At 41.2% G+C, this 20,722-nt stretch overlaps 1 protein-coding gene across 1 annotated transcript in view; it reads left to right on the top strand.

Annotated features, from left to right (window-relative positions):
* Positions 1-19,030, top strand: part of cspg4ba (chondroitin sulfate proteoglycan 4ba) — a 24,661-nt gene extending 5,631 nt beyond the window's left edge. The window contains exons 3-10 of the mRNA XM_086206627.1: positions 1,914-5,486; positions 6,114-6,587; positions 6,854-7,030; positions 11,363-11,561; positions 12,109-12,240; positions 14,313-14,485; positions 14,687-14,870; positions 14,945-19,030. Of these exons, the coding sequence (XP_086062753.1) occupies positions 1,914-5,486; positions 6,114-6,587; positions 6,854-7,030; positions 11,363-11,561; positions 12,109-12,240; positions 14,313-14,485; positions 14,687-14,870; positions 14,945-17,001 (6,969 nt within the window). The 3' untranslated portion in view covers positions 17,002-19,030. The remainder of the gene's footprint in view (positions 1-1,913; positions 5,487-6,113; positions 6,588-6,853; positions 7,031-11,362; positions 11,562-12,108; positions 12,241-14,312; positions 14,486-14,686; positions 14,871-14,944) is intronic.
* Positions 19,031-20,722: the final 1,692 nt, after the last annotated feature.

Below are 20,722 nucleotides of genomic sequence, written 5' to 3'. Positions count from 1 at the left end.
TGTGTTGAGTTGTGTTGATATTGCTGTTGTTGCTTCACTTGAGCACCTGAGGCCATACGTAAGTAATCGCTGCGGTCATGTGGCGTTTTGAGGGAGTCACAGGTGAAGAGCTTCTGGGAATAAAGAACTACACGCCGCATTGTTTCCTGGTGTGTCTGTATTGGCGTGGTCTGGTCCCTTTTATGCAGTGATGGTAGTGTATTTTTAGGGCCTGAGCCTGAAGGTACTTATCTGTTTTTGTTTTTAGGCATCCGTTTTAAAAAATTAAACTCGTTTTGTGTATTCATCTTGATATGACTTTTTAATGTATTTACGAAGAAGTCAACAACATTTTTTGCGTGTTTAGAAAGCTTCACGTTCCCTTTCTTGTGCAGTTATAATTCAATTAAAATAGTCACTTTACTGCCTTCTGTTTTGCAAGTATAATCTTGCTGTGTGAAAAACCTGTTGTTCTACTGTGATTGCTCAGCTTTAGCCAGCTACACAAACCACCCCTGAAAATTAGAAAGTCGGGTCAATCAAAAGGTGCTTTCAGTTAATTCTAATATGCTCTAATTAAAACAAAATTAAATGAGATAAAAACAATTCTCCGGGTATGTTAAATATCAAAGGAGTTTACCTGTTGATTTTTTTTTCTTGCCAGTAATTCAAGAGGTCATAATGAAAAGTTTGCATTGGGAGTGTGTTGCCCTGTTTCTCAAGCAGCTAAATTCCATGGTAGAATAAGTTTAGACTGCGAGGTCTGTTCCATCAGAATTTACTATTTTTAGCCCATAACATGAGCTTTGCTGGAAGGATTTAAGGGTGAAATACATTTGTCCCTTCCAGACTGCTATAATGAAGTGTGCTGTAAGCAGCTCTGCAACATAATCTGCATAGAGAATGGACAGATGTACTGTAGAAAATCTGTTTAATAGGTAGACACATTCAGAAGAAAAAAAAGGAAGTCCCGACAAATGCATTGTAGTTCTTGTGCGTCAAACTGTAATAATTCTAGTGACCTAGCTATTAGTGTTAGACTTGTGCTACCGGGAGTGAATCACACCGACGACTGTCACTGACATTATTGTACTTCAGCAAGCACAAGAAATGACCACTTGTCTCTGGTCCTTTAACTGGTACAGGTCATGAAGAAACCTTTCTATTCACTGGCTTTAGTTATCCTCATTCCATGTGAGTCAAACACAAGCACTCATAGCACCGTGGAAACCTCTGCATGAAAAACAGGGACTTAGCAGCAAGCCTTGACAAGTATGTCATTTAAATGCAGCTTTGGTTTGAGATGGTGACATGATGCTCTGTGGACATATTGTAGCTGAAGGCAAAGAGATAAGCATGCTACTCTTGGTTTAATTTGCAAAGTCTGCTGGTAGAGCAGGTGAACTCATGAAATATGACCTGCTGAGACACTGTGTTTCTCTTTCTGAGTGTAGTTAATTATTGAATTCATACAAGTATTTAATAGGTGTACTAAATATTTAAAATCTTTACCCTATATGTTGGAAACCAAGCCGACCTAGCAGCTCTGAAGTATGATGATACTTTTCACCATTGTACGTAGTTTAATGTGTTTGCATATTCTTTTATTTTTGACATTTTCATTAATTTCTTAGGAACTATTTTATAGATTTTTTTATGAAAATGCTAGGGATGTTCTTGTACTTGAAAGATTTTCTGACGTAAATGATGGTTTCAGTTTCAGATTTGCATATAATTGCAGGTTACGGGGCCTCTCCAACTGATTGAAGTGCTTCCTCGTGCTATGCCTTGTGTATCTAACAACAGTCATATGTGTTGTAGGACATGACAAAATGACGTATTCTACAATTACTGCTTGGACCTGTATGTGAATTAACCTTATTATCTCTAATATAAACAAAAGTTGTAATCTATATGTTTCTTCTCCCCCCCAGTTGAAACTGGACTTTGGATCTGGGGAGTATGTGTTACACTCTGAGAAAGGCACACAGCTCAATGACCTGGCCTGGCACTTGGTGGAAGTCTCACACATGAAGCACAACATCAACTTGACTGTAGACAAGAACTCTCACACCAGTCTAAAGATCCCGGGCTCCCATCATGTTCTCAGCATCTTGGATGGTCTCTATGTTGGTGGCTCAGGCGGTTTAGACAAATTTTACCTCCCCAGAGACCCAATTGGCTTTCGAGGCTGCATGGAGGACGTGGTCTTCAATGAACACGACTTGCTGTCCTCACTCAGGCCATATACAGGATTCAAGAATGTCCATGAAGTGTCTTTGGGTTGCAGTCACCAATTTTTTGCCACTGAGGAGGACCCCATTAGCTTCTTCAGCTCCAGAGCTTACATTTCTCTTCCACCCTGGAATGCCCAGCGGGAAGCAATATTTGAGTGTGTTGTGCACACTTCAGCCAAAGAGGGCATAATTCTGTACAACTCAGCCAAAGAGGGAGACTTTGTGGCAGTGGAGATTCAAGAAGGTTTGCTAGTGGCCATTGCTGGTAAAGGTGGTGCCAAAACTGAGCTGCGTTCTCTCACATCTATCAGTGACAGGAAATGGCATACTGTCAAGGTGCACTTTAGTTCTAAAAGTCTGGCGCTAACTGTCGATGGGGAAATGGTGAAAAGCAGTTTTAGCTCTCGTTCAAAGGGTCTGCAACTTAAAGGATACTTTTTTGTTGGAGGTATTGATGACAGCACCAGATCAGAAGTCAGAAAAGTGGGGCTACTGTCTGTTTCTGGAAAGCGTGTACGTGGAGGCTCCTTTAAAGGATGTTTGAGGAATATTGAAGTCAATGGAGTGAAGATGGGTCTCACCAACGCTGTAGTGACCAAAGATATTTCAGTAGGTTGTGAGCCAGAAAAAGAACCAGAACCTTTGACCACTGTGAGTCCAACACATGCTCCGGAGTCCCTGTTACACTTGGTAACTCCAACACCTTCCCTACACATGTCAACGCTGGCAAGGGGTTTGGACAGAAGATATGGGTATGATTTTGTGCAGCTAAAATCCCTCGTGGTCCAAGAGGGTGGACGAGGGTCTCTTGAGGCCAAACACATTAAGGTACTGTTGGATTTCAAGAAGCTGGGAATTCGACAGTCTCAGATCATGTTCCGAATTCAGGAGCAACCTTTGTGTGGTCAGATAAGGCTTGATGTCGATCCAGACCAAGTAGAGAACACATTCAGCATGTTAGACCTTTGGCATGAACGAGTCATGTATATCCATGGAGGCGCTGAAGATCCAGATGACTTTTTCATGTTTTCAATTTATTCCAGCAGTAGGAAACAAGTTCCTGATTATCTGAAAGGCAACAAATTGTACCGGTACAATATTACCGTAACACCCACCAATGACGCACCTGAACTAAGTCTTCCTGAAGGTAATCTTTTTGTCTTATTGGAAAACTCTAAGAAGCGGCTCACTACCGAAGTTCTGAAGGCCACAGACATTGACAGCAGCTACACCAATCTCGTCTTTTCTGTGCTTGGGAACTTGAATGCAGATGCAGGATATTTGGAGATTGAGAACAACCCAGGAAACGCAGTAACCTCATTCTCTCATTTAGATTTGGAGGAACTGAGAGTGTACTATGTTCACACAGGAGTTAGAAACTCAAGGATAGTCCTTAGAGTTAGCGATGGAGAAAAGGTCAGCAACACTGTGGTTCTAAGAGTAATGGCTGTAGCACTGGAGTACAAGATTGTCAACAACACAGGCCTGTCAATCGTTCAGGGAGAGATGGCTGTAATTGGTTCAAAGCAACTGGCTGTGCAAACCAATGCTGTTAAACAAGTCATAGACATCCGTTATGATATCATTGAACCTCCACAGTATGGAGAGCTCCAGAGACTTCACTCAAGTGGTGAATGGAGGTCTACTGACTCGTTTTCCCAAAGGCTTGTTGAAAAAGAGCGGCTTAGGTACGTGAGCACATTTCAAGAAATCCAGACATCCAATGCTACTGATTATTTTAAATGCAAAATCAATGTGGCTGCAAGAGCAACCACTGAAATACTCTTCCCCATCACTGTGAAGTGGGTCAACTACAAGCTGGTGAGGAATAAAATGATTGACATGGATAAAATCCGAAAAGTGACATTGGATTCAGAACATCTGTTTGCTACAGCTGAAGGTGTAGTTCTCTCAGAGGATGATCTCTATTTTAGGGTCCTCACCACACCAAAGAAGGGAAAACTCCTACTGGACACAACCTTTTTGACAAAGAACTCAACCTTTAGCCAAAAGAATGTCACAGATCAAAAAGTACACTATGAACTTGTCGACAGGCCTCATGAAGATACAAGTGACAGGTTCAAATTTCATCTGGTTTCCAAACATGCACAGTCACAGAACTATGATTTCCAGCTATCTATTAAAGCTGATATCAACAGTGTTTTTATGAGAAACGTTGGACTTGCTCTTCAGGAGGGAGAAAGTAAATTGATTACAAAAGATGTGCTGTTCGCAGAGACATTGAGTACAAAGGAAATGTACTACACTGTGACCAGTAGCCCCAAACATGGAAAGCTAGCCCGCATTAGTCAGTCAAATTCAAATTCTAGCTACAACAACATCTTAACCTTCAGTAATCAAGATCTCATTGAAGAACGGATAATGTACATCCATGATAACAGTGAGACAACTCAGGATGAGTTCGCTTTCATAGCCTCCACCACCCAAGGGTTCAAATCTTCCATTGCAGAAGACGAAATTGGCTCCAAAGAAGGAACGTTCAACATATCCATTCAGCTCGTCAACGACCAGAAGCCAGTACGGGTCATCGATAAAGTGTTTCAAGTTGTAAGAGAGGGACAAAGGCTACTCACCCTGGAGGATTTGTGTTACCATGATGCAGATTCAGATTTTGACGACGGCCAGTTGATCTACACCCGTCGTGGAATCCCAATGGGAGACTTGGTGCTAGTGAATGACACCACTCATCGACTGTTCCAGTTTCGCCAAGAAGATCTGGAAGAAAAGCGAGTGTTGTTCATTCACAAAGGTGTAAGCACCGGTAGGTTTGTGCTCTTTGTCTCTGATGGAAAAAACTTTGTTTCAAGTCTTTTAGATGTCAGTGCACATGACCCTTTCCTGAAGGTGGGCAACAACACTGGCTTACTGGTTCAGAAGGGACAATCTGTGTCCTTTTCCTCAAGTAATTTTAGTATCTTATCAAATCTGGACATCAGAGATGACAAAGAGGTGAAGTTCAAGGTGGATGTGGCTCCTCATTATGGAAAACTCTATCTCAATGGAACAAATGTGGGAGCCTTCACACAATCTGACCTTAAGAGCAGGCTGATCACATACCAGCACAACGACAGCAAGCATCTGGCTGACTACTTCAACTTGACAGTGAAAGCTAAAGGTCTTACACTCACGACCAGGGTCAATGTGAAGGTCTACCTGGAGAGTCATCAGAGGCCACCCATCGTGCAGCATCACAACACCTTACTGGTGGAGGAGGGGAAACCAGTTAAGATTGATGAAACTAAACTGGAGGTGAGTGTGTGAGAGAGAAAAAAGATGATTTCTTATCTTCAGTGTTAAGTTATACTGTTATTAGGGCTGTTTAAGGTTAATATCTCAACATTTATTGACTATTAACTATATTTATCAATGTGTCAATATTTAACAATATGTGAAGCCGATTTTCAATATCAGATATATCAAGTCTTGCTTATTAACTTCATGATCTTGTTATGTGACCAATATTTTGAAAATTTATTAAGAAAATTGTATCTAGTTTTCTCAACTCCCTAATTTGACACCTAGGATGAATATGCAAATAAAAATTATAATATTAAGTGGACTCTTAAATGAATGTCTGGTTTAATTTGATAGATTTGTGGCTATAGGTTTCACTATCAAAAATCAGCATCCTTTTATAGTTACTGTATTAGATGAGAATAACCATGTTTGCAGATGATATAGACAACGATTAAGGTCCAGTTTCAACTGTTCTGGTTTGAAAAATTGTGAAAGAGTCAAACCTGAATATAGACAGGTGTTTGTTTTTATATTTTACATTGATGTCATGTCGCATTGAGCCCAAAATGAGAAGTAGGCCTTAGTGACACATGGAACATTTCAAATGTAACCCCTGAATATGTTTTGCGAATGTTGCAGGTCACTCACGAGGACAATCTGCCATCTGAGATTGTATTCACCGTCAAGACAGCCCCCTCTCATGGCTTTCTCCGGCGTTTTGTGGAAGCGGAAGAGCGCTACATCGGAACCAAACAGTCACCTGTCAAGACATTCACCCAAAAGGACATTAACAGTGGGAACATCCAGTACATGCAGGTGGAGCCCGACAAAGTCAATGACACCTTCATCCTGGATGCAACAAACGGGGTCACCGATGTCAGCAACATCAGGGTGTCCGTTGACATCATACCACGCCTTATCCCTCTTCAGGTCTCCAATTTCACATTGAACGAGGGTGCCGCCAAGGCACTAACCCAGGAAGTGCTTATAGTCACAAACCGTCACTTTTCTGGAATCAACTTCCTGTTTAGTGTGATTGAGCCGCCGAACCATGGTCACATCGAACACACTCGACATCCAGGTGTGTCCATCACCTCATTCACCAGGAGGCAGGTGAGATTATGTTACACACCCGGCTGTTTTTCATTGTTTGAAAGCGAATATCCTGGTCCAACCCTCTTTACAGCTTCACCTAAGACCTCACCACTGTCCGCCCCGCGTGTACCCTTAAATGATGTCAGAAATCAACAAAGCAAAAATATTCTGTTTTATATGCAAGTGTCATCTAAAAAAATGATGTAACTAAGGATCCATATATCTTGGTTTATGTACTATCCCACCTCAGGGTCTTCCTAATAATTTTGATCTTCTTTAACCAGGTGGAACATGAATTCATTTACTACATACATGACAGCAGCGAAACACTAACTGACAACTTCACCGTGGTGGCCAATGACACAGGCCTGAGGAAAGAGAGTGCAGCCCAGACGGTGTACATCCAGGTTACAGCTGTCAACGATGAGCCCCCTGTTATTACAGCCAACAGGGTCCTCAGGGTGAGTATGCACTGCTGGTCTATATTTAAACTCTGGACATGTTTTTATTTTACTAGCAGGTCTGGCACCAGAGCTTACTGTCAGACAATTCATTTGGGCTGTGCTGACCGTTGCCATGGTTGACTGGCTGGGTGAAGGAAACTATGTTGACTATGTTGATGAGGGTCCAGGGGTCCTGACAGCATGGATCAGACTTTGACATGTATTTTTAGGTGCTTGGAGCAATTACAACGGATGGCTATAATGCTAAGATGGAAAATTTTAAAACAAATGCCTCCATTTAATGAAGTATAAAACATTTTAACCTGCTTTACAGTGGTTAGTTTAAATAAATGTTGCTTATCTTGCTGAGACACACAATGTAAATGTCTTGGTTGAGAAGAAATTATTTTCAAGGCTTTTTTTGGAGAGCAGATTTTAAATCAGATGGAAAAACCCTTCCAGGCATTGCACAGACATAAGGCCTCGCTTCTGCGATGATGTCGGTTGAGTTTAATCCATCCCAGAGCATCCTAGTGTTAAATGACATGGTGGCATGGCCTGGAAATGGCAAACACTATTACCACCCCATGCAGCTCTATCTTCTTTATTCAATGTCTATCCGTGTCTCCAAAAGAACAAATGAAGAAACTCTATTTTAAGCAGTACAAATGTGTATTTTAAATATGTCCATGTAAATGAGCTCTGAGCTCTGAGCTCTCCGCGTGCTGAGCCCTACTGACTTGTACTCCATCAGCTTTAAGGTTTGGGAGACGTCCAGCTGGAGAAGTACAGGTCTCTATTGTCTCTGCAGCTTTGCCCCAAATGCTTCAAATTCCTCTGAGATCCTGCCGACAGATAAGAGCAACCTCTAATCATCCGCGCTGCAGCAAAGACGATGGCGAAATAGTTGGAATCCCACCAGTTTTAATCGAACACTAAAAGTTGTTTTGAAGGGTGATTTTTTTGCTGTCAAACTACCGCACACACACCTCAGCAGCCTGGTGTTTTACTGTTAAACCAACGAACAAAAAGATTCAACTACCCATAAGTGTCCACAAGGTGGCTCCCTGACTCTTCCCTTCACACTGAGGTTTACAGGTCTGTTAACAAGACACAATTTTTTTACAAAGATATTTTTGTAACAGCTCTTGTGATTAAAAAATGATGGAGTGAGATAGATTTGTATCTTTTATGTCTGGCTCAAAGAGCTTATCTTTGTTACACTTACTTAGTAAGAAGCAACAACTAAAACCATATAATGGAGCAGTATTTTTTTTAAATGTACAAACTATTTTCAAAAATGTAGCAAAACACTTACATCATCCTATGTTGTGTAAATCAAAGGAATCAAGTCAATGCAATAATAATTTGGCTTGTACAGTTATTAGGCCAAAGAAAACGTCTGAAGTGAGGTTCGATATCTTACAGAATCTTACATCAGAACATTTGTTAACAACAACAACAAAAGTTGCCAGTTACAGGAATGATATTTTTGACAAATGGAGCATTTTATTTCTCTTAAAACAATGCTATTGGTGTAAGGAAATATTGAGACACACAGTTAACATTTACAATTATATTACAAGACATTCACAAAAACATGAAAAGCATCTTCTGCTATTTGAGCATCTTATAATACTGAAAAGTCTGCACAGCATCATATGTTGCCTCATTTAATTGTGTAGTGAACAGGGAAAGCAATTAAACAGAATGACACACAGAGGAGAATAACTGTAAAGATGGACTGTATTATGTGCATGTAATAGTAAACCTCAAGCCTGTTTAAAACAACTCAACAATTAAACAACAAAACGGTTGAGGTTTGTCAGTCAAGACTGTGGAATTAAGGATGAAAGATGTTTTGTTGTGAGGCATGGCTGTCAGCCCCTTCATTAGTGCTGCAGCTTGACGAACAGTATGACACCCCGTGGTGTTGGACGGATTTGACGTTGACTCTAATTGGATATTTGTGTAAATTGATCTCATGTGTCTTGTCTTGGAGTCTTTGTGAGTCACACTGATGCCATCATTCATCAGGCTGATCCTGCTGTGGCTTCCTGTTCGGTGGGGAGAACTGGAGGTGCAGTTTTTCCTCTTTGAGGAACGCACACAACGTGTGAAGCGAGTGTTCCCATGTGGAGACGTTTCTGCCATGGGGCTGATGGGAAGTGTGTGATGTGTCCCAGGCAGTGGTGGGTGATTGTGGGGTTTACAGGTGCTAATTAAAAACGTATTTGCATTCGGTTCCAGTAAGAGAATCTCACACTGAGAACAGAGTGACAGACAAGCTTACCGCTTGTTACACCTTAGCTAAGCATTTTTGCATTTAAATTTAAATTTAGGTACATGAAGCTATAGTGTCACCAAAAATGGGGTTTAATTACAAGGTTAAATTCAATTTGCACCATGGTTTTTGTTAGGGCGATACCTTTCTGCAGCTTCTCTTCGCCCGTGTCTATTTCTACATTTCTCTCATTGAACAACATTTGAGAGACCAGCAAATGGGGATAAAACACAGACAGAGATATAAAGATTACACCCTCCATGTATAAGATTACATATTTTGTCATTGTCCAATACAAACTGTAATTTTGTACTGAAAAGGTTAGTCATTAATTAACAATACATAAGGGAGATTTGTAGAAGAAGCTGGAGCAAGAGTAAAGTATGACTAAAACCTCTAAATAACCCTGCTTCAAGTGGTTTTTTTACAAGGACTGCTGACAGTTACTTTCATCATCAATTATTTATTCTTAGACCATGAACCTCCCTATTTTTTTTCTTTGGGTTAACCTTGATTTTCCTGTGAAAAGAATATTCATGAAACCAAATGCATAGTTCCTAAATCCACATGCACCTCAACAGGAACTACTGCCACACAAATTATTGTGAAAAACAGAATTCTTGTCATTTAAGAGCATTTTATGACACTGATGTAACGATAATACAATAGCTTAAAATTGCACTTACACTCTTTTAAAAAAGGGATTCTCAATCTCAATTCTTAAGATTATTAGGAGTGAGACATTACAATTAGAATGTATGGAGAAAAACGAGGTAAATAGCCTAAATTACAAAGCTAAGTAAAAGTAAACCTCAAAAAATAAATAAGATATTTCAAGTTCTCCAGAAAGACACAATTGGCTCATTCCGTGGATTTGCAACCAAAACTTAAAAGGTAGTTATTTCCTGTCGTACAGTGTGTATTTGCTGTTTGAGGCGCAGAACTGTCTGTATTTATTGAGGAATGACAACCTGTGTGAGAGAGAATGACATGTCATGTTATACAATCGCTGCTCTGGCCTGCACTGTAGAAGCTCGTCCTTTCTTTGTCAAGTGTCTGCACGGTTCAGTGCTGTCGTGTCCTGTGTGTCAATGAGTTTCTCTGTAGATGAGTGACTGCCATGTTAACTTGAATTTTCATGAAAGAAAGGTCTTAACCTTGCCCCGCTGACTCTGTTTCCAGCCTAGTGGCCATATTTAGTCCTGACATATCATTTATTTAGATTTTGTTGATGAACTTCACTTTTTCTCAGGTTGTTTTGTGTTGTTGTCCGTTTTGTGCTTATTTAGTGATGATTTTTCGTTCTGCTTCACCGGATGATAAATGGAGACTAGTGACCCATTCAAAGCACTTGGCAACACATTCGCCCTTTTACACACACGTTTATGTACACCAATGGCCAAAGCATCAAGGGGCGAGCAAGGGCTGGTTAGGAGTTTAGTATCTGGCTGAAAGAGCCAGGAGTTGATCTAGGAACCTTCTGATGACTTGCACAGCCTCCTGAACCACCGTCACTGAAAGGCTGAAAAGCCCTGCAGCCACCGTCAGAGTCCTGGCTCCATTGTGTGTCATGATGAATGACAGGGACACATCGGCTGCTTCCGCTGGTCCTTTATGTGTGTTGCTTCCCTCTCAGCCGTGTAATACTTGTGTAAGGAGTTGGTGTCATATAGCGGCTCTACAAAGGCTTTTAGTGCATGAAAAACAGTAAATGACACATAGCTTTTACTTCACTTGTTCTTCTACTACAGCGTTTGATATTGTGCTCATTAGCTGTTCAAAATTCTTTATTTTGTTATGAATGTTTGTAAACTACTGTTTGGTTTTTGTATGTTTTCGAGCTTATATACAGACTTTTTCCTCTGTATTTTATAGACAAAGTGGTTCATTTCAGATAATAATAAAACACCACAGTTATGTGACCCCTCAAGATTGTTGGCCCCGAATGGAAAAAAGCAGCAAGTTTTGAGTCATATTGGCCTTGTAAACAGAAAAAAGTCTGTATTTCTGTGTTTACATGTAGGTTTAACACCCACCCATTCCATATTTGTTCATCTCGTGTCCAGGTTTGGGTGTCGTCAGTGACAGAGATCAGGCCAGAGGACCTGAGGGCGCAAGACCGGGACACGCCCCCGGATGAGCTCCACTTCATGATGACCCCACCTAGCAACGGACACCTGGCCCTGAAGAGTGCACCCATGAAGGAGCGGCTCAACTTCACCCAGGCCCACATAGACCACGGACAGTTACTATTTGTTCATAAAGGTAATATCTGTTTCCTGTCACCTTATAATAATATCTGGTGATGAAGAAGGCAGGACTGAAAGGAAGCTTTAACTGATTCTAGAAGTTATTTTTAAAATTTGATTTAAGATTATTGTTGTTGTTCCTCTTGCGTCCCCTAGAAGATGCTGTTGACAATTCGAAGTAGTCTATCGGTTGCTCTCTGCTAGTGGAACACTCTGCTACAGAAACAACCTACAACACTCCACATTAACCAATAAAACACAAGCAGCAAAGCAGACGGATCACCAGATTCTAACCATAGTTTAGGGTCCTGGAACTGTGACATAAAAGGATGGATAAGCTTTGTAACATTTGATGGTTTCATACTCATTCCAGGCTTCTGCTTTGTCTGCACACACACCAGAAACTCTGCTGCTCTTGTGCATATTTCTGGAGAATGCATTATTTGTAGGTGTGCTCCTGCCAAGAACAAAACTATTCATAAAATTGAATGTGCAGCTGTCAACAACCAACAACTTTGCACCTGAAATTCCTTGGTAGTTTTTGAATTTCTTATTTCTTCAAGGTGCCATGTCTGGAGGATTCAACTTCCAAGTCAACGACGGTGTGAATTTTACTCCCAGGCAGATCTTCAGCATAACTGCCAGAGCCCTGGTTCTCAGTTTGGAGAGAAATCGTCCTCTCATGGTGTTTCCAGGTAAATCAGCACCTGCTATTAAATGAACAAATCCAATGAAAACATCAGAACCAATGGTGAATTTTTTTAATCTGTTAAGAATTTCTTACTTTCTCTTTTCATGGCACTCAGTCTTATCCTAATAATATAAATATGTAGTTTCAAAGACTCTACTGCATCTTTCATTCTTGCCTTCAAATAGTATTTTTTTTAGCATAAATTCTTATCAAACATGATGAAACGACACAACCCAAAACAAAACTAAAACACGAGTTTCTTTGTAAGTTCCTTTGTCTGATTTTTTTAGCTTCACTATTAACTACAAGTTAAATACTGATTTTGTCTTTTTTTTCTAATTGAAGAGCTGAAGTGTGTTTTATGTACTTTTAGGGAATTTTGATCCTTCAGTTTGCTTTATTGTAAGAAATTAAAGAAAGAATTTGTTTAAATAATTCACTTTCATATGAGGTCATAACTGTAACAAATACCAGACTGGTGCATCAGTGCTGCCTCCATGTTTTTATTTTAGTTGTACTATTTAAGTACTGTTGCGCTAAAAATAGGCCGCTGTCTGTCAGTCTCCAAACACATTTCAAGGCTTTCTGAGGTTTCCAGCCATCTTGTTTAGGAGGAAAAGATATTGTGAGGGTTTCAAACTGCCAAATTGGCACGCTCTGCTGAGCTTCCCAGCCACAGGCTAAGTGGGCACTTGAAAAGCTGTGCCACTGTCTGTCTGAGGCTGCCCAGTTTGCGTTTTGTGCCAGGCGAGGAGGAAAAAGAGGGCAGGATCAGAGCTTTAACCAACAATGAAGGGTTTTGATGGTGTGTGAGTGTGTGTGTGTGTGTGTGTGTGTGTGCGTGTGTGAGACATGTAACACATCCACCCTGTGTAGGGGGATGAATTTTTTTTTTCTCTTTCTCTCACACACTCCCCAGATGTCTGGGAGCTTCGAGTGATGTGTGAAGACTCCTCACTTAAATGGTTGCATGCGCCCAATTAAGCACATCTGCATTCACCTGACAACATTCTTCACATGTATCACACAAAGGTTTACAAATGATTCATGTGGGGGAGTTTGTTTATAGGAACTGTCAAGCTTATCTGGAATATTCAAAGATAATTATGAGATACAATGAAAAATGATATACGTGTACACCTCCGTGGGAGTATATGAGTGTATGCTCCTGATTATTTACATCTATCTGTGTCCGATATTTGAAATGCCTAGCAGGTTTAATTTAATTAGCTTACCATTTCTCACATTCCCAAAGCAGCAGCCCAGTTTCTTTTGATTCACCTCGCCTCTGGCAACGCAAATGATCTGTTTTTATGTTTAACTTCTACTGTTTTTCAATGTATTTCTATATATCACCATCACAATCTGCTGCAGTTCTCTCACACTATATTTACAAAAAAACAACTCTTGGTCAGATGTAGTGGAAGATATAATAGGTTTTCAGGAAAAGAACATAAAGCCCATCCCTCCCTCCCTCCTGTCGAGGGGAATTTCCCATGAGACAGACAGACAAGGATCGTTGGTGCTCACGGGAAGTGATGAATGAATCTCACTGTGCTTTGGCACCTCTTTTCCTCTGTCATTGCCTTCCGTCAATTATCTCTAGTCTTTTTAACTTTTCTCCCAAGCTCCCCAGTGGCAGCGCTGCATCATTCATCTTTGAAAGAAAAGAAGGCCTCAGTTCTCAGTCGTAGTCATCATGCACAGGAGATGTTTCTCCTTACAGTTTCCCAACGTGGAGGCAAGGAGGCACTTTTAATTGATTTGTTCCTTATGTAACACCCTGCACCGCAGACAGACGGTGCTTTAAGGGAAGTCTGTGCTTTAATTCATCACATCAAACAACTCTCATTAGTGTATTTCTAACCTTGTTTCACATAACTGGAAGTCAAAACAATGGAAAGGCACCCAGAGGGAAACCATGCAGCCACACAAGCGTTTCATCACTAGGCACGGTTGATCTGATATCAGACACAATATTGCGGTCATCTAACAAAGGTTTCATGACGATTTATCTGACGCACTTCATCCGTAACGAAATGTTGTGACCTTTTCACTTGTTTTCATTTCATTCAGGCTCTTCAACGGCGATCACAAATGAGGATTTGCAAGCAGTGACCAACGACATCAGCAACACCTCTAACCGCACCATTACATTCAGTGTAATACGTCATCCTAAACTGGGGCGTCTGGTGATGAGGACGCCTGATAATTCCACAGTAGACATCTCCACTTTCACACAGGATATGGTGAGTAAAGGATATTTACAGACTATTAAAAGTGGATGACAAATAGTTGCCCTCTAAATCTTCATTCAGGAAGTGTGCTTATCTACAGCTCATCATGGAGGATGTAATCAGCTGGTTTTAGGCTCTGTCTCCTGCATATTACTTAACAGACTGATTTGGTTGTGTTCCTCCTCTCTTGACGGTTTTGATTTTATACTTCAGGTGGACCGGAAGGAAGTATTTTACATCCAAACTCCTGTGGAGTCTGTGGGATGGGAAGCAATGGACACCCTGGCCTTTTCTGTGACATCACCTCCTGCTTCTCTTGACAGCCAGACTTTCAAAATAGACATTTCGTATGAGAACACCGGACCTGAACACAACACATTCCTGCTTGCAAATACAGGTAGTAGGGAAAAAAGTGCAAGTTGGATTAAACAAAGTTGTCCTATGTGATTAACTTCATATGTGTTTGTTTAGGCGCTGAGGTGACAGAAGGTGGAAGTGTCGTCATTGATGAGTCCAAACTTGACGCCACTAACCTGATGTCTAAGCTGCCAACGCCTCAGCGGAGCTCCCACGAAGTCTGGTACCAGGTGACATCGCTGCCCCAGCATGGCGTCATCGTGGTGGGTGAGAGAAATCTCACCAAGGAGAAACCCAACTTCTCCCAATTCATCATCAACAAATACGGTATCACCTACAAACACGACAACTCCGAGACCAGTCAGGATTCCTTTGCCTTCAGCGCCTGGATAAACCCAAAGGGTCAAACAGCACAACGACCTCGAGATGACGGGGACGTTATTGAGGAACATTTCAACATTACGGTAACACCTGTGAATGATCAGCCGCCTTTGCTAAAGACGAAAGCACCGAGTCTGACGGTAGTACAAGGAGATACAGTGGCCCTCAAACCTGAGAACCTGAGAGTTGAAGACTTAGACAACCCTCCTGATGAGATCAAGTTCTCTGTGATAAGCGAGCCTAACAACGGCTACTTAGCTCTTGAAGGAAATCTGAATGAATCAATAGTGGCGTTCACGCAAGCTCAGATCAATAGCGGAAGAGTTTTTTTCATCCATGATGGAAGCCCTTCCTCAGGAGTGTTCTACTTCAGCGTTACCGACGGCCACCATAAACCAATTTACAAACTCTTCAACCTCGAAGTGACAGAAATCACCATCTCTCTTGTCAACGACACTGGACTGACACTCGAGCAAGGCCAGACATCCGTGGCACTCACTCAAGATAACCTCGCTGCCAAGACTAACGGGAAAAACACCACGATTCACTACCAAATTACAAGACCTCCGAATTTTGGCAAAATTCTAATGGACAACCAAGAAATAAGCCAGTTTGTTCAGGAAGATCTTCAGACTGGAAGGCTGTCCTACCATATGGTACCCCTCTCTTCCGCAGAAGACAGTTTTGAGTTTACAGCTTTCACTTCGGAGGCGAATCTGAGCGGTCGAGTGCTCAACATCACCGTCACGCCTCTGATCCAGATGGGCAGGAATGTGACCCCTAACGGTGTCGCCATAAAACTAAACCCGGGTTTCCTTAATGCATCCAAACTGGCTCATATTTGTGATTGTGATCCTGTATTCGAAATTCTCTCCCATCCAAAATATGGAAAAGTGACTCAATTGAATAATAAAATGTCCAAAAAATCTGCACCAGTGAAGTCCTTCACATTCCAGGATGTGATACAAGAGAAAGTAGCATTGGAGCTGAATGCCAACATGAGCGGAGTTCAAGAGCTCAACGACTCACTGGTGTTTTTACTGAAAGCTGATAACATCCAACCTGCTAAAGGAGAATTCCACTTTAACCTTGTGCCATATGATCCAGTTATTTTTCCAACCACAAAGACTCCAGTCCCAACCACATCTTCTGCCCATCAGACAACAATCCAGACGTCCAGAAATGGAACTGCCGTACCCGTCCTGTCTACGGCTTTTATTTACACCCAGCAGCCGAGCAAAAACCAACAAAAGTTCAAGGGACGTAACCGCTGGGGGAACTCCAATAGAACTAGCATTTTCAGTACAACTCTGGGCAAACCAACATCTGGGACGGATGATTTTCCCTTCAGGAATACGCCAGTCCGTGTGGAGTCGTACCCTCAGAAAAGCTCCAACCCTCTCCTTGTTATTTTACCGCTGCTCGCCCTTCTGCTGCTTGTGATCATCTTTGTTGTGCTGGTGGTTTTTCTTCGACACCACAGGCAGAGGAAGCAGAGAACTGCCACTCAAAAAGACCCTCCTGCCGCTGGCTTTCCAAGCAGTCAGTCATGGCAAAGCCAAACCCAGAGGAGCACCATGGTTCCCACGGTAACCGTCACCCCTTTAAACTCCACCTGCCCAGGGAGTCCAGCTCTTAATCGGTTATTGGTATCAAATCAGGGCTCAGCCTACAACTCCATCGATTCAAACATGCTCATAAGTTCCTGGAGTAACGACTCACCTGCAGGCTCGTCACACATAGTCCGAACCGCCACTCCCACGCTTCAGAAGAATCAGTACTGGGTATGAAACCACATGTGCGTCCCAGAGAATTGATGTTGCAGGATTTAATAGCAGAGTCAAAGGCAGCTGTATACTGGTACACTGTCTGTGAGAGAGTATTGTGAATCATAAAGAACAACTTTATTGTTGGATTTCATCCTTCTACTTCAAGAACTTTGACCTGTTCATGCACGCTGAGGCAGTAATCATTTCCCCGTTCATTTGATTTTTCTAATTCCATTGACAACAAATCCCATTGTAATTGACGTCGTGATGTGAGAAGACGTCACTTGCAGTATCAGACTCACGAGTGTCAGACAGGTAATGGTTTTTAGCATATTAAGCTAATTTTTTGTCTCAAGCTGCTGTATCCCATCACACCCATGAGAAACGTTTACCTCTCTCATGGGAGAAGACATTGTTACGGTGGTATTGACCAGTGGGATCAAAGTATTGACCCACGCTTGTAACAAATTGTTCGCCAACAACAGCCATTACAACAAGGTATTGAAACTCTGTCTCAGCTTTTGTTTTTGAGCTCATTTTCATTCTGATTGTCAATATTTGACTCGTGCAACTTAAACACAGCTTCAAAAATCAGATGTGATGGGCTGAGCGGGTGCAATCTTCCCTGAGAAGTACTTGAAGCATTCGTGGTACCATGAGACACACCACTAGCTACGACTGCCTCGTTGGAAAACATCCGTCCTGGTGTCTGTCTCCAGTTACCGTCATAGAGTTAGAACGCTGTGGTACCATCGCTGCTCCAGCATCAGCAGAACAGTACCGATGTCCTGTAATTATCAATTGTGGCAGTTGGAGCTGCCTTTTTTTTCTCAGATGCTTTAAAGATAAAAATTCAAACCACTTCAGCTGGAGTACCACATTAATAAACACTGGACCCGCCGCCGCTACGGAACAGTAGCCAGGCAACTCTAATTGTGGTGAATAATGTTTGGTGCCTCATGTGTGTTTGTTACTCGCTCCTCATGCACGTGGAAGCTTCTCATCGTAAAAGAATTCAAATCGATGCCGACGCTAATGACACCTCGAAACTGTGAAGTTCTTAAGACTGACGTGGTGCAAAGATGTATTGTCGAAGCATTTCAATTGATTGTGCCGATTTTCTATTGTTATTGTGTATTATAGATGCTAGTTTAGCTGATCTCTTGTTGTAAACTCAGGTATATTTTCATTTACTTCATGTCAACTTCACGAGGGTTGCATGTATCGTCAGTCGCTTAAGTCTTGGTACGCCGATGATAACAGATGTTACAAGAATGTTACCAGACACCGATATGGCTGGCTGTTATTATTACATTATTAATGTTTATTGTTTTAAGCCTGATCAAATCACACTGGTTTAATCGTAAGCACTGTTTTTCTTGTTTTAGTTCATGGCATTAATTTTGTTTTAATCGAGAAACGTATAAATCAAAGGCCCTAATCGACAACAACGATGGCACTACCACCCTCACCGCATCAATCCACATTTAAATAATGTACTTCTGTCTGATGGTTGTTCTTGGAGCTGCTAAACTTCAAATTCTCATCAATCTGAGAATAAAAGTCTGAGGTGAGGCATTCAGTGCTTTTATAGATTGATATGAAAAATCATGTTAAGAGAGATTATTGCCTATTTGAGCAGAAATGTTCCCAGAAACCAACAATTATTTTGACTGAAATGAGTGCTTGTATTTATGTGGAATATTTAAGGAATATTTAATGGTTATTTAAGCCGTGTCCCTAAATTGCCAACATCGTCTACTGCTGGCCTGCTGAAAGTAAATGTGTGGTACTGGATGGGAGAATTGCTGTCAAAGTCACTGTAAACCTTTATTTTGAACTGAGCAGAAGGGTCTGTCCAGTGTATTCCACTCTCATTTCAATTCTATACCCTACTATGTAAAAATGTCATATTTTATTTATACCATATTTTTAATAAACCACTTTAAAATGTCTTGTTGAAAAAAAATGTCGAAATTCCTTCACCCTATCTGACTTCGTACCATATTTTTGGCTGTGTTTCTTGTCTTCCCATTGCCGTATTTCTCCTCCAACAACATTTATTAGTGTCTAAATCTTCCCTTATTTCTTCCAGTTAAATTAGTTTTTGGCAGTTTACTCGATCACTATAATTTCCTCTTCTAAATGAGACACAAGGCACCGGCGGACCAGTTGGAAAAACGATCATTTCCATTGTAATTTCTTCATTTCCTCCTATTGTTCTTATCCTAATTCCATCAAATGCAAGTGCATGCAAAACTTTGTCACATTATCTGTTCTGAGTTTATCCGCCTTTAACAGGAAATGCATTGTTTGCAAATTTTTTCTAGAAGTCTGTGGATTCTCAGAAGGGAAGAAGAGTAACAATTTGAGAAAAGCACCGAAGTCCGTTTCTGCGCCGCTGTGAATCAGCACGCACGGCTGAGGAAAGCAGCTACTCTTCTTCCTGACCTGCCACATTAAGAATATCTCTCATATGTTCTCAAATGTTTATCCAAAAATGCAGAAGATGGTTAGCCTCCAAGATGGCTGCACACCATCAGCCACAGCTGGTGTGTTGAATGGGCTTGTTGACGGTAAATGAGCTAATAGGAGCGGTGAGGGACGGCATCGCATGCGAGTTGCAAACTTAACGCAATGATGTCAAGCTGCAGCGTCCACCAACAGAAGCTACACTTGTCAGACTCAACTTCCTTTATTCACAGATGTTCAACACAACTCGGGACCGACGTTACCGAATTATTTAGGAGGAAATACTTTGCCTGACATCCGAAAACAAAAATTCCAAATTCCAAACGTGAGTGAGCGAGGTCACAGTTGCTCTGATTTCACAGGAAGTCCAACTCTGTCAGTAAAAGACATGAAGCAAATGCTTAAATAAAAGCCTTTGCTCAAAAGTGTCCTGTTTACCTTCAAACACAATCAAGCAAACAATATATTGTTAATAAAACAGAAACATGAGATTCTAAAGTCATTGTTGGAAAACAAAAAAAAAATCAACTTGGAGTTTTATGATGAAAGATTCATCTCTAGATCTGAACCTCTGGTTGAAATATAAAATAACTCAAAAAGTATGTATTTTAAATAATACACATAGTACTCTTTTTTTTGTTGTTGTTTTTTTACATTTGCGGCTATCTTGTCAATCAGATTAATATGCATAAAGCATTTTTGAATTTGAAAAGAACATAAAGGTTGTTGAGACAGTCAGTAATGTCCCGGTGAACAACTTCACCTCTGGTCTTTTAATGTTCCCGGATCACAATGTGGAGTTCAGATCAGGGACACATTATTTTGCGGAGCATCTTAAGCCAGATGTCACCCAAAAACAGCCCCTCTCAAGTAACCACTAGCGGATGTCTTGAGCTCCCACAGACATTACCGCCTTCCTGCGTTACGTCTTTGTGAGCGGGGGTCACCTGGAAGTGTTACAGGGAAGTTACGGTTATTTGTTTTCACCTCAAATAAAAGCGTTTGTGCATTTCTTTGCAAACATGCATATTTTTTTTTTCAACTTTTGATTTTTTAGTGTTTTCTTGTCTTGTTGCCGTAGCTGCTGTTAGCCCTCAGTCACCATTAGCTTCAAGCTAATTGCATGTGTGGCTGGCTCTTAATGTAGAGAGGTGAAGCAGGAGGGAAAAACACATTTGTGAGTACTTGAATGGCCGAATTGACTTTCTGTTCTGTAAAGACTACATCGTTTCTCACACTTATTCATGTAATGAAAAATAAAAGGAAATAA

This window comes from Aulostomus chinensis, chromosome 6, assembly GCF_037954235.1.
Source record: "Aulostomus chinensis isolate RoL2024-O1b breed Wild chromosome 6, RoL_Achi_v1.0, whole genome shotgun sequence".
In the NCBI taxonomy this organism is placed as follows: Eukaryota; Metazoa; Chordata; class Actinopteri; order Syngnathiformes; family Aulostomidae; genus Aulostomus; species Aulostomus chinensis.
Note: the sequence above shows the minus strand (reverse complement) of the source record. Positions and strands in the feature narration are given on the sequence as shown.